Below are 17,650 nucleotides of genomic sequence, written 5' to 3'. Positions count from 1 at the left end.
TGAATACTACAAAAGAGACTACGATTTAAGTTATTAATTTTAATTAACATGAAGTGAAATGACAGGTTATAATGGGAAGAAAAGCGGGTAGTTTCATACTGACCTGTTATAATAGCGCCATGTGAGCGAGAGCTGCTGACTTTGGATACGATAATCGAGCCATCATCACCTGACTTGAATGTGGTTACTGTTTCGAAAACTCGGCCTAAACAATAAATCACACTTGGAATTGTTAAGGAAAACACAAATTAAAAACATGCAATGCTACGCGCGGAATAGTGAGTGTCACTAGACGAAAGCTGTTTGCCTGTTTGTGAAGAAGCAAAGCGCGTTGTATACCTTCGGTTTCAGCACTCAACGGTTCTTCAGCAATTGATTGTTTTTTAATTGATTTACGTTTCGGCGATTTTATTTCTACTTCCTCAATTATTTCTGGCTCGGTGACGTCCTTTTGCCCTTGTTGCGGCTCAGTTTCAACTTCTTCAATGATAGGCTTCTTATTTTGTTTCTTGATATCTACAACAATATCTACTTCTTCAATTATTTCAGGTTTGGTGACGTCTGTTTGCACTTGTTGAGGTTCATTTTCTATTTCTTCAATAATGGGCTTTTTGTTTTGTTCATTATGGTTTTCATCCCAGAAAGAACCAGTATCCGCTTCCTCAGGTTCCGTTACAGATTTTTTAGGTTTCTGTGGTGTGGCTGCAATGTCATCTACCTTCTTGGCTTTAGCCTTACCATCGTCATCAACATCATCCCAAAATGATTTTTCTTCAGCCACTTCTGGTTCTGAGAATGATTTTCTACCTTTATTTTGCGACGGCTTCTGAACTTCTTCAATCTTGCTGTCTTTCTTTCCACTCATGTCTTTATCATCTACCAACGACTTTTCTTCGGCTACTTCTGGTTCAGTTATCGATTTTCTGGCTTTATTTAATTTTGGTTGATCAAGATCTTCATTTTTAACTTTTTTGATCTTGTTACTTTCATCATCCAGAACTGATTTCTCTTCTACTGTTTCAGGTTCAGTAATTGATTTTTTAGCCTTGTTTGAAGCTGGCTGATCGACCTCTTCGAAAGAAACTGATTTAGCCTTAGCACTGTCTGTGTCATCTAAAATGGATTTTTCCTCTGCTGTTTCAGGTTCTGTTTTTCCCTTTTTAGCTTTTTTCTTACCTCCATCGTCCATTTCCTTTTCTTTTACCATTTTCGACTGTTTTCTTTCGTCGTCAAGTTCATTTTCTTGCATAGTTTCTTTAATGAATCTCGAGTGTACTTCTCTGGCTATTGAAGACAATGAAAAATGATGACAATATTATAATGAATTAAAATGGGAGATATAAAAATTAATAAACAAATGTAAGGTTACGTGCTAGAAGAGTAGGGTAATGTGGTTCGGAGTGCACACGAGCATTCGAGTCTATTGAATGCTTTTTACTTAAGTTCTTATCAACTAGGACGTCACAGTAAAAATACATAAACTACGTGCAGGTAGTCAGGTCTACTGATCTACTACAAACTAAGTTATCGCTAACTACTACAGTACCAGTGGCTTCCAGGCGTGTATTTTCATGTGCATTACCAGTTGAAGCGTGTACATTGTTTTATTGTAGTCTGTATCGTTGATCTAGAGCTAAACTAAAGAGTCTATAACTAAAAATCTAAGAAGACTACTATTTTGTTCCTTAATAATATAATTTCTGGAATATTTTTTATAACCGAGTATGTGTGTTAATTCTACGTTATACTTACTGTGTACTGTGACAGTACTCTTGGAAGATACACTTCCCATTTCATTTTCTGCGCGAACTTCATATTCTCCGCCATCTTCTTCTTTGATAAGAGTTACCGTCAGGTTATAGTTCTCTAACCTGAATGAAATATTTAACGCGTTAAATGATCAGGTCACTATGATAATTAATCGTTATTAAAATAAAAGAAAACCTAATTGATAATAATTAATTTTTAAGTATGTGCGGCTAAAAATTCTACATTTGGAACGTATTTTCATTTGTAATGGTTTATTTTTTACCTTTGTCTAATTATATGTTTTTGGTAACTCCAAACTGCATGAAAAGTGCAGGGAAATTTTATCGTATTGAAACTTTTATTTAGACCAATATTGACAAAACTAATACCCATGTAAGGCATATCCTCTTACCTCTGTGTGTCTCTTTCTATCTTGATTCTAGCGTCAGTTGTGACCTCTTTACCATCCTTGTACCATTTGACCTTCGGTTCGGGACAACCTTCCACTTCTACCTCCAGTTTCAGGGTTTGGCCTTCGTCAACTGTCATGTCTACCAGACTCTTGGTGATGCGGGGCTTCCCTGGAAATTTCGTTTTTGTATATTTCTTGCGTTTGACAGTCATTCATAATTAAGGTTAAAGAAAATAATAATTATGTAGTTCGTGAAGGTTTCAACTGTTTAGTTACAGTAACAGTTAAACTACTTTTAGTTTGTCCTGTATGGAAACTATTAGATTTATTAAATTTTTCGCCGTCCATAACTTGTTATTTAAAATACATAAAATTGTGTAAAATATATGAATTTTATGTCTTTCAGATTTGTTCATATAAAATCTAATTATTGACCTTCTATCATCATTGGCTACATCATTGCTATGATAATTTATCAAATTACTGCAGCTTGATAATAAATTTTGTCTTCTCTACGCTTATACTATTTTAAACTTTAATACTCACTATTAACGGTGAAAGTGGCTTGGCAGGAATCAGCGCCCAGCTCATTGGACACCTTACAAGTGTACTGTCCAGACATCTCAGCGGACACTTCCTTCAATATCAGCTTGTGTGTGCTGCCGTTGTCCACACGACTGTAGACTGTCTTCTTTTCGGTGATTTCCACGTCTCCTAAGTACCTATGGAAATTTTTATTTACATATATTATCTTATGCATTAATAGATTGATGCACTTTGTCATTTTTATTTAGTCACAAGATTTGATTATACCCAATGGTAAAGGCTAACATAGTAATCAAGAAATTACTAACAAATGGACCTATGATGTTCTGATATTCAATGAATTTGAATTTGAAAGGTCAATTTTGAATAAATCGGTACAAGTATAAAAAATTGTCAGTATAATATGACATTTATCAAACCGAACTAAGCCCGAGCTGTTGATTATAGCTTACATTTGCATAGGAGGTAAGTTTGCTTGCAGTTGGAAAAACATGGGCTGATGCTAAGAGTGCTGGTAATGGTAATATTGACGGTGGTAATGCTGATGATGGTGATAATAATGCTTACGATTACAATTGTGTCAAAGATGGCGTTCATGATAATTAAGATGATGGTGATATTAATGAAAGGCTCCTGTTAGTTACTTCTATTAACATCTCTCTCGGTAATGACAATTCTGGTTCTTTTGATAGAATGACGAATATTGATGATGGTGGCTATTATGCCAATGATGACTTTAATTATGATCATGGTATTCATGATAATAATGGTAATATCGATAATGCTAGTAATAACGATGGTGATATTGATGATAACGATCATATTTACATTAACGATTTTGAAATTCATATTGTTACTGATTTTACAATAATAATGGTCTAGTTAGTCACATTGTTACTAATTCCAAACACATACCACTGCACTTTAGGTTCCGGATAAGCATCGACATCGACAGTGAACTCCACATTAACATCTCCCTCACTAGCGGTCCTGTTCTCCAAGCGCCGTGTGAACTGCGGCGCGCAACGCACGTGCAGTAAGCAGGAATCGCTGCTTGAGCCGTGCACGTTGCGGATCTTCAGAATGGAATTATTTTTTATTTTTTTATTGTAGATATTTTAGGCCTTGATTTTTTTTATTTTTGACGTGACAATTCGATAAAGCCGGCTGCACGCACGAAAAAACATGATCATGCGGCGTTACCTCGCTCTGACTCATCTGAGGCGTTCCATGTAAGGCTTGAAGTGCGAGCGAGAGCGCGGAACGAGCGACAAAGAAGCACAATCAGTAAACCGACTTTACAGACAACCAATTTTTTTTTTATACCTGGGTACATTATTTATTTTAATGTAGATATTTCAGGATTTCTAAGGTATTTTTCATTTATTTATTGATAACACTTTATTGTAAATCCAAAATAGGTGTGTTCAAAAGACGGCTATGATTTTTTTAATGTATACGAGGATGGTAGTTCTAAGCTATTGCTTTTTTATTTTTAACCGACTTCAAAAAAAAGGAGGAGGTTATCAATTCGGCCGGTATATTTTTTTTTTTATGTATGTACACCGATTACTCCGAGGTTTCTGAACCGATTTACGTGATTCTTTTTTTGTTCGATGCGGGATGATGTCGAATTGGTCCCATAAAAATTTTATTCGGATAGGCCCAGTAGTTTTTATTTTATGAGCATTTTTGTCTGTAGGTATTTGTAAATTTTGCAAGTGCAAGTTTGAAGTCGGTTGTTTTTAACGCAGTTATCACTTGTGTGAAAAGCACTTTATTGTACAATCCCAGAGTACTAGTAACATAATTAAAACAAAAACAAAAACATGGTACACTCAGTACAGAGTAAAAAATCTATTCTGGGAAACCAAAAAAAGATATAGGACGACAATATATTATTATGATTGATTGTAATTGCTGGAACTATTAGTTTGACAGTGGCAATATGCATATATCTATGAAATTAAGCAATGTTTCTACATCTAACAAAAATATAGGAAATTTGGTGAGAGTTTCACTACTACTAAAGTAAAATAACATAGAAAAAGCACCCTATAACCATTTGACATATAGCTTACCTCACAGGAGTATTCTCCAGCATCAGCCCTCGCAGCGGAGGTGATGACCAGCTTGTGTGCTTCACCAGATGATGATATCTTGATTGCTGATGATTCCTTCAGCTCTGTTTTGTTCTTGAACCTGGTAAATTAATTGATGAGTCTTCAGGAAACGAACCAATTTTTACAAAATGGTCGGGGAAGGTTTGAAGTTAGCGGAGAAAATAAATATTTATTTTCTCTAAAAGACACAGACGAGGAAATAGGTATTGCCGAATGCAAATTTTCATTAAATTGGAAATATCTAATAACTAATTGAGTTTTTAAGGGTATTAGAATTAATCATATACGAAGGAAAACATTGATTAATTCTTATATTGTCAACTCAAAGCGAACTTCGATCTGTTTTTTTATAATACACGTAAAAAATTGATGACTAATGATCATTTTATTTACATTTTAGTCAGATTTTTGGTCGTTTGATTTGTATAACTTACCAAGTTACAGTAGGAGCTGGTTCAGCTTCAGTCTGAATCTCGAAAGTAACAGTTTCCTTCTCATCGCAGACCTTCGAGCTTCCAAGCTTCTTGGTGACCTTGGGCGGTGACGTCACCAGCCACTGCCAGAAGTCGGAGCATTGGTTCACTTCGTTCCTGGAAATTAAAATTAAAAGAGTTTAATACTTGAGTTTTTGGTAATTTGAAATATGGAGGTTTCTCTAGTCAAAAGATACATATCATATTTTTTATGCATGTTTGCAGATAACTTCATCGTTTATGAACTGACATTGATGATTATTTTTTTTTTTGAAAAGAACTCCAAAAGCAGTCTTATTATAAGAATACATTATGTTTTGGAAGAAATTTCAATGTCTTTCAATCATTTTAACATTCAAACAAACATGTGTTATTTATGAGTAAATTTTTCAAAATATTAAGCCCAGCTACACATTCTACTCGACTAAAAATGAAAAAAAAAAATCTTTTAATAAACGCCACTTAATATATTTTATAGCATTAAGTACATGTTTACTTACTTAGCAACCACAGAGTAAGACCCAGTATCAGTAAGCTTGGCATCCTTAATGGTGATGGTGTACACCTCCTCCGACTCCTTGGTGATGATGATGCGCTCCGAGCTGGTGATGAGAGCCCCATCCTTGTAGAAGGTCACGTCTGGTGATGGAGTGCCTTCTACTTCGATGCGTACTGTGTGTGTTGATTCCACCTGGAGATAATGTTAAAGGAATTTGCTCAAAAAAGGTGGCTATTTTAAAAATTGAGATTAATGATGATCAGGTAAAAAATCTTCATATCTTTTAAGAAAAGTTATCAAAACAAGTCGTCTTGAAATATTCAGGTGGTTTTTTTTTGCCTCAAATCTATTATAGTGCCAAAATTACGAAGTACATTTAAAAATGATATTCGTTAAACTGTATGTTAATTTTTGGTTTGATAAACCTTCTAGAAAATATCTTCGAGAAAATTTGAAATTTCATCTATGATTTACACATTCCTTTTTACGCGTGTTAAGCTATTGCATAGCTTCTATCGCGGGCCTTGAGCGCGGGGACCGAATCGAGAAATTCCGTAACGAAAAAACCTCACGCTCCCCACTCCGACGGGCGGAGGTGTGGCTTGAAGGCATAGCATGCAATAGCGCAACCGCGGCAGTCGCCGAGTGCCACACGTCGTTTTTTTATCACATATTTCATCCTCTATTATTTTTTGTAATGCAAACTAGCCTACAAGGTTATGCATGTTATGCTATGTATCTGCCTAAATGTTGAGAACATTTTATCTATATCTATGCTTAAGAATATCGCATTAGATTCAGCTGTTTCGAAGAAAACATTGTGTATGTTCACTTCCAACCAAAAATAAAGCTAAAAAAGACACTTAAACCAACCAATCAATTTCCTACCAATAATAATTAAAATGCGAACTCACCATACAAGTCTGGTTCTCGATCTTCTTCTTAATCTTGGGTGGTGCTGTGACCACCAGGTTGAAGGTGGTTGTATCATCACCAAGATCGTTGGAAGCTGTCACTTCATACACACCACTGTCAGCCACTGTGACGTTCTTGATTACAAGTGACATGTTCTCGTCGTCTTCGTGGAGGAACCTGGGGAGGGTAGTTGGTTAAAGAGGATCTTGTACATATTATTTAGATGTGCTATTTATTAAATAGGTTTGATGTCGGTGCACGGGCTTAATACTAAGTGCTTAGTGTTTGGCACCGACTTCAAACCTATTTAATAAATAGCACATCTAAATAATATGTAGCAATTAATAATATCAAATCTTTTTTATTTTTTACTTTTCCGTTTTTGAAGTCGGTTGTTTTTAACGCAGTTAATTTTATTTAATACTTTTTAGTGTAATTTTCAACACGAATCAAACGAGCCCAAACTCGATAAAGTTGAGTCAATATATTACTGAGTTCCTATGGCCACCTTCCGATTCCATCATCAAATCAGCTCTATGTCATGATAATGTTTCATCGCTATCCAATTTACACACTTATACAAAATTTCAGCTCAATCGGTTACCGGGAAGTGAATCAAAGTTACTTGCTACATTCCAATTAAGTCATCGAGTACAGACAAAAATGCTCATAAAATAAAAACTACTGGGCCTAGCCGAATAAAATTTTTATGGGACCAATTCGACACCATCCTGCATCGAACAAAAAAAGAATCACGTAAATCGGTTCAGAAACCTCGGAGTAATCGGTGTACATACATAAAAAAAAAAAAAAAAAAAAAATATACCGGCCGAATTGATAACCTCCTCCTTTTTTTTGAAGTCGGTTAAAAATTAGTGATTTTTAATAAAAACTAAAATTGCAATTATTTCACTACGATAACTTATTCGCGGGAATAATGAAACCATGTTCTAAGCCAATATTTAAGCTTTAACAGTACTACTTGTGACTACTAGAACAATATTCTAACTCAAGTACAAATAACACTACTATTATTATACATACTTATGCCTAGCATCAGCCTCCACCACCTCGCCCTTGTGCTTGAACACCACGGTGGGTTTGGGGTAGCCCTTGCATACTACTTCCAACATGGCGGACCCTCCACTCGATACAACTGGCTCCCGATGTTCTATCTCAAGGGTGGGCTTTTCGGGCTCACGGTGTAAGTAGTTTACGGCACCTAGGTGATTAATAGGTATCTTAAGTTAATTTGATGACAATTACTTCTCAATCCGGTTCCACCCAGTTAGACATTTTTTGTGATTTTTATCAGTAAATATCCATACTAATATTATAAATGCGAAAGAAACTCTGTCTTTCTGTCTGTTACTCAATCATACCTAAACTACTGAACCAATTTTCATGAAATTTAGTATGGAGATATTTTGATACCCGAGAAAGGGCATAGGCTACTTTTTATCCCGGGAAAATGACTCAATCCCGGAAATCCCAGGGGAACGGTAACGGGAAATATGCGGGTTTTTCTTAGACTGCGCGGGTGAAGCCTCGGGCGGAAACCTAGTCTTAAATATAGTATCTCAAACGGAGACACATCCAGTAAACTAAACATTAACAAAGCCAGTTTTAAGTTGTAAGTTACTAATCACGTTTTTCTTAATTAAATAGAAGACAGATAATTTTAAAATTCGACGTAAATATTTTGCATTCAAGCTATGGTCCAATCTCTTAATGATGATTATAAATCAGTTAAAAGGTGTTTAACTTGAAAAATATTACATTGAAGTTTAGAAATAAGAGAGATAAGCGTTATTGCATTATTTTAACACTTTCATATATAACTAGCGGTCCGCCCCGGCTTTGCCCGTGGTACATATTTCGCAATAAAAGGTAGCCTATGTTCTTTCTCAGGGTGTAAAGATTGTCTTTGCCAAATTTCATCAAAATCGGCCCAGTAGTTTATGCGTGAAAATCATACATACATAATTACAAACCTTTCCTCTTTATAATATTATTAGTATATTAGTATAGATACATGGCATGAACATGTGAAACATGAAATAAATTGTAATACACAACTAGATTCATGAGATGCCAATGCTGTAAACAAGGCCTAGACCGGATTAGTTAAGGCGGTACGGTTGCCAAGTGTCGAACTATTATTGTAGAATTTAGAACGCTTCAAGCGAATTAATTAAGAACCCTTAGCTTTGCATGGTTTGGAAAATCTTCGAAATTTCCATAACTCAGAAAAAAAATAAATGAATGTAATGTTAAAAGATGTTAAAATAAGTTGAAGTAATAGATTAAAAATAAATCTTAAAATTAATAATTGTAAGAATAATAAATCAAACGAACCTTGCACAGTAAGTTCGGCGGAACAGGAAATATTTCCAGTGCTGGTCTTAGCGACACATGTGTATAGTCCAGCATCTTCAGGTTTGACGTGCTGGAACACCAGCGCTAGGGAATCCTCATCATCTCCGAGGAGAACCTTGAACCTCTCTTCAGGGTCAAATTCAAGGCCATCGCGCTTCCACGCAAATACAGGCTTCTCTCCCTTTGCTAGTAAACCTTCACCGCCCGGCAAAAGCTCCCCGAAAATATTCTTGTCATCTGGTGATATGTGATTCATTTTTTTAAACTCTATCCAATTTAAAAAACTTTAAAACTCTAGGGACGTCTTATCATTATTTTGTTTAACCAACGTTTTAAATAAGCTTTAGCGCAATGCAATCTTTCACGCGGAGACGTCGCGACAAACTGATCTTTGATCGAAGTCTTTGCCAAAATTAAAATAGAGTAAACAAATTCAGTTAACAATTGAGGGCATTAAACCTTTGCTTTATTCTGTAATCTGAAGAATTGCACATAACATAATCATATAATATTTAAAAGGAAAGGCGTAACATTGAAATCCCGAGACCATATATTTAGTTGCGAGTTATTTTTAACGTGCCACTAATTCATAAACAAACATTGGACACAATCCAAACGTTTTAACTAAAATGTGTGGCATAACTTTGTCATTAATTTGTTTTAAAATAAAACGAATATCAAGATCGCGATAAGTTTTCATCTAATAAAAGTATTTTTACGATTTTGTCCTAGTTAAAGTGACAAGGGTTCGGTCAATCTTATTTTCGGAAGCCATTTATTATTCCTTTAATGATGCTTTTGTTTTTTTATCAACAGATCAATTTTTTGAGTGTTGTGTATTTTATTTATAAGCATGCTATTCTTAATTTAATAGTAATTTGGTGTTAGTCAATTTATTTTTAAAGTTGAATACGCTTATCAACTATTCAAGGTTGTTAAAGCCTTTTTTTAATGTTTCAAGAATAATCCCTTACTATATGAGTACTTTAGACACATTAAAAAATAACATACATTGATACACTTCAAAACCATAATAAAATTTCCCCTCCAACTCTTGAACTATCTGTATCTCTATCTGAACAAAAAAAAAAGTATGAACAAGAATCACGTATTTGAACTATCTGAATCTAACATTTAACTAGATCATCTCTGATATCAATATCCTTACCAACAACAGTAACAGTGGCTTCAGACTCCACTTCCCCATATATATTGATGGCTTTGCAGGAATAAGTACCAGCATCTCCAGCATTCACATCAGAGATGACAAGCTCGTAGCAGCCCTTCTCAGCGCGAGTACGGACTATGGACACACGGTCGCTGTCCAACGTGGTTTTGATTTCTTTGCCTTCGCGGTAGCTTAAAAAGGGATATTGGTTTATTTTTGGGGCAATTTCTAGAAATTCTATGTGTAACAATTTGTGGGAGAGAGAATTGATGAAAATGATTTAAATATGAAAATCAGGACATTGTGTAAGATCTTTGAAAATTTCATAAGACAGGATTTAAATGGGTCAGATGAAATTTGGATTATAAGTACTATTTTTGCTACGCTTTTAACTCTGGAAGACATGGCAAAATGTGACCAGAAAAAGCAAAATCATAATACATACATATTTCTAAGACAATTTCAATCTGCGAATAAAATAACGAATTAAACTTACAATTTCACTTCAGGATTAGGTGTTCCCTTCACCTTGACCATAAAGCGCAAGTATGTATTCAACAATATCTCAGTATCCTTCAGAGCTACCAAGAAGTAAGGTGCATTCTGAGCATTCTTTAGTTTCCTTTCTTCCGGAGTCACTATACATAATAAAAAACAATTATACAACCAAATTATATAAAATACAAGTAACCAGGAATTACAATGACAAAATATCTTACCAAATAAACCTGTGTATAATAAAATTGAAAAAATTGGTAAAGATTGGAAGAGTAAAAAAGCTAGACGACACAATAATCATGCCAGTTTTACTATTTAAGTCGCAACGGGAAAATTATACAGAGAAAAGATTGTCTAAGTGTTATGCGCTTTACGATGTTGTTGATGATTGTGGCGGCCATGCTGTTTTTTAATTGATAAGACGCTGCATATACATAGTTTGGTCTATATCTAATGTTATAGGGTCAAACTGTTTTGAACTCTTGAACGAAATTACATTAAAATATTGTTGTGTGTGATATATTAATTGAAGTAATGACACATATTTCTAAATACTCGATCTAAAAAAATGTATACCTATAAGACGTAGCTGCAAAGATTAAATCTATAAGAAATAAGAGTTCAAAACAACTTGTCCCTAAACTAGGAAGTCATCTACTCACGCTCATGTACAATCAACTGCGCGGTGCAATGGGCGTTGCCCTTCACGTTTTCAGCCCGCGCGGTGTACAAGCCCGAGTCGTTCTCTCTACAATGCATCACCTCTAGTCTATGGACGTCCCCCGAGTTCACTATATTCACTCGATCCATCAAACGGTCCGTCAGAGGCTTGTTGTCCTTCAGCCAAGTCACTTTAACCTCTTCCAGAGAACTAATCTTGCATTCGAACATCGCATTCTCACCGGCTGCGAATTTAAACATTATGTTTTCCTACATCTTCGAGCGAAGACTTCACATAGAAGCGTTAGCACAATGTGTTGTGTGTGTTAATTCTAGAAGCGTATGTACAAGCACTAAGTGTCTACTGTCGTGGGAAGTGTCGTTATACTTACGCTCGATGTTCTGCCCTTCTAGAGTCTTCGAGAAAATCGGCTTTCCATCAAAAGATTCAGATTTGGAAACCGATTTTTCGGATATAAACTGATCGGTTACCGATCCATTGGTTAATGATTTCTTCGAATATTCGCTCTCATATGCGGATTCACCATTCTTGGAGCTTTTCTTGGAGTATTTAGATTCAGCTACTGCCTTAGCTTCAACATTATTTCCGTCTAAACTGGTTTCAATGTTCAATCTTGTGGAGCGAGCTTCGACGTTAGAGCTGCTGGTGATCGAATTGCGACCGTATTTCGAAGCAATACTGTCGATTTTGCTGGGAGCGTCTAGATCTACATCGTAGCTGGCTTCGATGCTTTGCTTGATTGACTTGTTTTCGGTAGTCTCGATATTATTGTTCAGACCGTACTTGGCTGCAATGTTATTTATTTTGCTTTCAGTATCGGTCTCTTCTACCGAATACTTTGAATCTTTGATGGAGTTGCTTCTTTCGTAGTTAGATTCGAGAGCGTACTTCGAGCTATCCTTGACCGAGCTCCTGCTATCATAGGAATCAACGTCATACTTAGAACCACCTTTAATGGACCTCCTACTTTCGTAACTCGACTCAACGTCGTAGTTCGAGCCATCTTTAATCGAGTTACTTCTTTCGTAACCGGACCCTATTCCATACTTGGAACCGTCCCTGATGGAGCTCCTACTCTCGTAACTCGATTCGACACCGTACTTGGAGCCATCTTTGATTGAGCTCCTACTCTCATAACTCGACTCGACGCCGTATTTCGATCCTCCCTCGATGGCGCTAGATGTTGAGTACTTAGATTCGTACTTCGATCCAGCAGAGCCTTCAATACCTCCGATATCATAGCGACTGCTCTCTATATGAGAACCACTCTCACGGCGAGATGAGTAAGAGGAGATACCTCCATCGGCCGAAGACTCATAGCGACCACCTGTTGATGATTTGCGAGTACTACTGGAGTACTCTAAATAATAAAAAGAAGAGATTAATAAAGACGACAAACAAGAAACATAATATCATATTTTAGGATAATAATATCCAATTAACATTTTCCAAATATCCAGAAGAAATTTAATGATAACTATCATAAAATTATTATTATTTTATGAAACGAAAATTAAAATATTTTAACATAATTTTTGTTCATTTTTGATGTTTTTAATGGTTTACTATAATTAGTAGGTATATTTTACTACGTTAAATTTAAAAAAAAACATAATGACAAGGACAAATAACGAAAATTATAAGAAAGAATAATATAAAAACAAATCAATATTTTTAGGGGCTTTAAATTACATGCATCTTACCTCCAGAGAGCCGCGAACTGCGGCTGTATCTCGACATCTCTCCTTCAGCGCTTTCCTCTTGATTAACAGTTTGGCTTTCTTCTAAAACAGTATCTTCAGATCGCTTAGATTCTGTATTTGATTCTAATAGCGACTGTTTTGTTTCAAGATCTGGTACTTCTTTATTATTGTTATTCAAACTCGTGGTATTTTGTTTAACCTCTTTAGATTCCTCTGTTTTATTTTCTTGGATCGATGTTTCAGTTGTTTTAACATTAACAACTTCTGCTGTTACTTCAGAAACAGCTTCAACTTCAATGTGTTCTACTGTTTTTGTTTCCTGAGTTTTAGTATCAGCTTTCTTTTTTGAATTGCGCTTAGTTTTAGAACCTCGTTTCAATTCCTTTTGATCAGATACTGAATCTTTACTGGTTGTTGTTAATTCTGTAGTAACTTTCTGATCTTCTTTGGTAGATGTTTCTAGATCTTGTGTTTTTTCAACAGAAACACTTTCAACCTCAGCTTTGAATTCCCCGACAGATGTAACTTCAGATTTATCTGCTTGATGCACAGATGCGACCGCTCCTGTTGATTCTTCTTTGATTTCTTCTTTAGATGTTTCAGATTGTTCAGTTGATACTAGAGAAGTTTGTTGTGTATTTTCAGAAACTGGTTTCTCAAGTTCCTGCTTTTGTACAATCGAAACACTTTCAACTTCTTTAGCAGACTGTTGTGATTCAGCGACCAAGTTGTCTTGCTTTATTTCAGTATTCTCTTCGCTGATCTGTGTCTTGCTAGTAGTTTCTACTACCTCTTCCACAGACCCCTGAGTAGATACTTCTGTGCAATGAACTTGAACAGATTGTGTTGTTGAAACTTGTTTAGATTCCGATACTTCGTGTATTCCAACTTCGACTTTATTTTCAGAACCCTGGACCTCAACGGTTTGATCGGTTTCAATAACTGTAGTACTTATTTGTCTCACAATCGATTTAGATTCTAAATCAGCTGTGACTTCTTGAGTACTAGAGATTTCTTGGACTTCACTTATAGATGCACTTTCTACGTGTTCAGATTTAGATATCTTCTGAGCGACTTCACTTTCAAGTGACGCTTTTCGCTTAGTAGTAACTTGAAGTGATTCCTCTTGTTCTTCAACTGCAGCTTCTTCTGTTCGTGCCTTCTTCTCCTTTTGACCGTCTTCTTCGTCTTCTGAGTACTCTCTTTTATTTGACTCGTCTTCAGCTTCGAAGTATTCCTCTTGGGGTAATACTTGCAGATCGTCTGCGGCGTGTTCTGCTAATGCAACTGTAAGTTGAGAAATATAACATTTAAAGATGTGTGATGTGTGTTTGTGTATTTTTTTCCTGTGTTTGTTGTTTTTATTAAAAGAAATTTAAATATTTTATTGCAAACAGTAGTTGTTGGAAACCATTTTCAAACATAAACAATGAGGTAATCAAATAACTGTTGCCTTTATTTTCATTAAACGTTTTACACTAGAGTAAAATTGCTTCTTTTTTCTTTATAAAAGCATAAGTTTGTTCATCTTACCAAGATCACTCGCGTATTGTCTGATTTCACGAAGCCAAGCAGTCTTAACTGAGTCCTTGTGAGCTGTGAGGGTGATGACCAAAGGTGGATTCTTTTGGTGAAGATCAAACTTAAGTGTATCTGGGTGATCTTGGATTTCTAAATCAGGAAGCTGCAAAATTTAATGAAGGGAACTATTAAAATAAATGTTTTCATCATTGCAGTTTTTGTAATTGTTAATCGTACTCCCGACAAAAAGATAATTATTTTACTTGACGTGTACTAAGAAAGCATTATACTTTTCATTTATTTATCAGCACATCAATATGCTTACCTTCACGATATGTTGTAAAACAAACACCGATCTATCGTCAGCAACCCTCTTGATCTTGCAGACGAGGATCCTCGCCTTAAACAGAAAAAGATACCGCTCTTTCGACCTCCCTTCTACTTCGACTGTGAACCAATCGTGGGTAAGTAGTCTTCCAAGCTTGTAGATATTTCCGCGATAGCCTTCGATGCTCGCAATGAATAAGTTGTTAGTCGCTCTGTTTGGGACACCGAGAAATAGTTCCAAGGCCTTTTGTAAGTCAGTACAATCGTCGCCGAGACGTTTGGAGTACTTGACTAGTTCCTGGAAAAGAAAGTGTTCAGTTTATGCAAGTATGACAGAAAATGTATTGAGGAAAAGGTGTATGTACTACGTGTCGGTAGAGATGTTATGTAATCGGGTCCCATTTTTTTTTATTTCACACAAACAAACACAATTTTTGACGTGACAACGTCTTATAATTCGATAAAGCCGGCTGCATGCACAAAAAAACATGACTCATGCGGCGTTACCTCGCTCTGACTCATCTGAGGCGTTCCATGTAAGGCTTGAAGTGCGAGCGAGAGCGCGGATCGAGCGACAAAGGAGCACAATCGGACGTTGTCACGTTCAATTATCGTCAGTAAACCGACTTTACAGACAACCAATTTTTTGAAATGTCTAGTACATTATATAGAAAATAGTCTTAGCGAATGTACCGACTACAGCTGTTGCTGTGACGTAGAGCGATTTATAAATATAATTTATTTCAATTTTCTTAATAATTGATAAAAAAACGAGTCAAAAACAATAGGCTAAAAATAAAACAGATCGGATGTATGTAATCACCATCCAATAACAAGTTAGCAGTAAAATTAAACTAAACGTAAATACAGTTTCTTACCGTCGTATTTGTTTTTGCGATGAAAACGTCAGTGACGTCAGCTGTGTACGTTGAGGGGAGTAATTTTAGATCCTATACTGAATTATTACATCTTAGCTATATGCTTTTTGAGTATTGGCCTTAAGATCATAATTATAGTGCATTTTTCCAGTAATTTCGAATGGTGTTTAGATAACCAATGTGAGAGTTGCTATGTTTCGAGTTTTTGTTGACGTAGAAAAAGATTTCAGGGATTCGAGTGAAACTTATGATCCCGATTATAATTGTATCTTATAATGTAGAAAGTATAGGTATAAGCAATTTTGAGGTATTGACAAAATTATAAAAAATCTCTATTTCACTTATTTTCAATGTGATGAATTACGAAAACTATGTATAATAATATACTGCAGAATAAGATTATTTACCTTAAGAAGGAGTTGATAGTCGTTGATTCGTTGTATCGGAAGTTTAAGGTGCTCGGGAAGGCCTTTGTCGTCTCCAACTTTTTTAGCTATGTCCTGAAAATAATCTGTTTTTAGTATTATTAATTTTCCAGAAAAAAAAACTTTCCTCACTGGAAATTAATGTACTTATAGGCGTTAAATATACAACGTTTTCAACTGCAGAAATAAAAGACAATATTGACAAATCGAAAATCTGCTGCCGATGGGACAGTATCATAGATCAAATGAGTACTCGAACTAACTAAAGAGTCCTTGAGGTGATTACATTTGCATTTGTGCGAATAGACAAGTTTATCAATAGCCCGAATAAAAAGTAAGCAAAGAAACCGATGGCCGACCTAAGACCTATATGTTTTCCATCAGTCTCTTTAGATGAAACTACATATTGGTTGAAAAATTAATAAAACAGTGATTATATTTTGATATTATATAGAGTATGTAATTTTGTAGCAAGTAGACGAACCAAAGATGAAATCAGATAAAAAATGAACGAAAGAAGATTCTAAAAAGTTGATAACTTGAGTATAAAAATTGAAGAGATGCTTGAGTAGATGTTAGCAGAGCCCAAAGCAATGTTTAAGAATAGCATGAAAGTGTCATTGGTACATGGCAATTTAAACGATGCCCAAGAGTTAATGGTCCTCTGAATTATATAGGTCTGTGCAATTCCGATGGTTCGACAATTCGTCGCGTGTCATTGTAATTGTTTGGTCGTATGCCAATTGTGTTGTGACAAACATTGCTGAGCGTTAACTTTCACTACCGTTTCAGAATACAGGTTATTGTCTCTACTAGACTTGCTTTTTTTTAAAACTTTATGATCAAACTTTATGATAAATATTTTCAAGTTGTGGTTTTTGATGAAGGCTTTCTGATCTTTTATGGCCTATCTTTATCTGATTTTCTAATCGATTCTCTATGGTTGTTAGTTGATGTTAAGCTTTTTGTGCGGCTCGGTTCTTAGGTCACAGTTTAATCGATATCTTACTCTTTATTGTATCCTTGTTACCTTCTATTTTGATTTCTTCTATGAGATTTTATTTGTATTTATTAATTACTCTACTTATTGCTTAATTTGAATTTTCCATTCAAGTCAATTCAAATCTTTAATTCAGAATATTAAAGAGATTTGGTTAGCTACTAATCGTTCCATCTTATTCATTGTAACATTGCATTAGTAAGTACCTGAAGCTCAAGATCAACAACTATCAATAGGAAAAATATTATAAGCCTGTCTCGGTCCGGTTGGGTTCAGAAGACGTCACCTATTGCCTAAAGAAAATAGATAGTGGCACTTGTACTCCATATCCCATGAGAATATAATATCTTTT

The 17,650-nt window shown here is 35.4% G+C and overlaps 1 protein-coding gene across 13 annotated transcripts in view; it reads right to left on the bottom strand.

Moving 5' to 3' along the window:
* The window catches only part of LOC123696589 (obscurin), a 168,913-nt gene that overhangs the window by 85,991 nt on the left and 65,272 nt on the right, over positions 1–17,650 (bottom strand). For 9 of the 13 annotated variants that reach the window (XM_045642962.1, XM_045642946.1, XM_045642954.1 and 6 more), the window contains 20 exons: positions 16,281–16,373; positions 14,994–15,293; positions 14,681–14,831; positions 13,148–14,434; positions 11,815–12,804; positions 11,425–11,667; positions 10,761–10,902; positions 10,265–10,455; positions 9,076–9,333; positions 7,762–7,939; positions 6,717–6,894; positions 5,804–5,994; positions 5,265–5,420; positions 4,789–4,909; positions 3,623–3,783; positions 2,708–2,883; positions 2,162–2,330; positions 1,753–1,871; positions 340–1,284; positions 104–205 (listed from right to left, as the gene is read on the bottom strand). In XM_045642962.1, the coding sequence (XP_045498918.1) occupies positions 104–205; positions 340–1,284; positions 1,753–1,871; positions 2,162–2,330; positions 2,708–2,883; positions 3,623–3,783; positions 4,789–4,909; positions 5,265–5,420; positions 5,804–5,994; positions 6,717–6,894; positions 7,762–7,939; positions 9,076–9,333; positions 10,265–10,455; positions 10,761–10,902; positions 11,425–11,667; positions 11,815–12,804; positions 13,148–14,434; positions 14,681–14,831; positions 14,994–15,293; positions 16,281–16,373 (6,151 nt within the window). The remainder of the gene's footprint in view (positions 1–103; positions 206–339; positions 1,285–1,752; positions 1,872–2,161; positions 2,331–2,707; positions 2,884–3,622; positions 3,784–4,788; positions 4,910–5,264; positions 5,421–5,803; positions 5,995–6,716; positions 6,895–7,761; positions 7,940–9,075; positions 9,334–10,264; positions 10,456–10,760; positions 10,903–11,424; positions 11,668–11,814; positions 12,805–13,147; positions 14,435–14,680; positions 14,832–14,993; positions 15,294–16,280; positions 16,374–17,650) is intronic. The other 4 variants (XM_045642903.1, XM_045642912.1, XM_045642893.1 and 1 more) reach the window with 4 other exon arrangements.

This window comes from Colias croceus, chromosome 1, assembly GCF_905220415.1.
Source record: "Colias croceus chromosome 1, ilColCroc2.1".
In the NCBI taxonomy this organism is placed as follows: domain Eukaryota; kingdom Metazoa; phylum Arthropoda; class Insecta; order Lepidoptera; family Pieridae; genus Colias; species Colias croceus.
The sequence above is the reverse complement of the archived record's forward strand: the minus strand, read 5'-3'. Positions and strand labels throughout refer to the sequence as shown.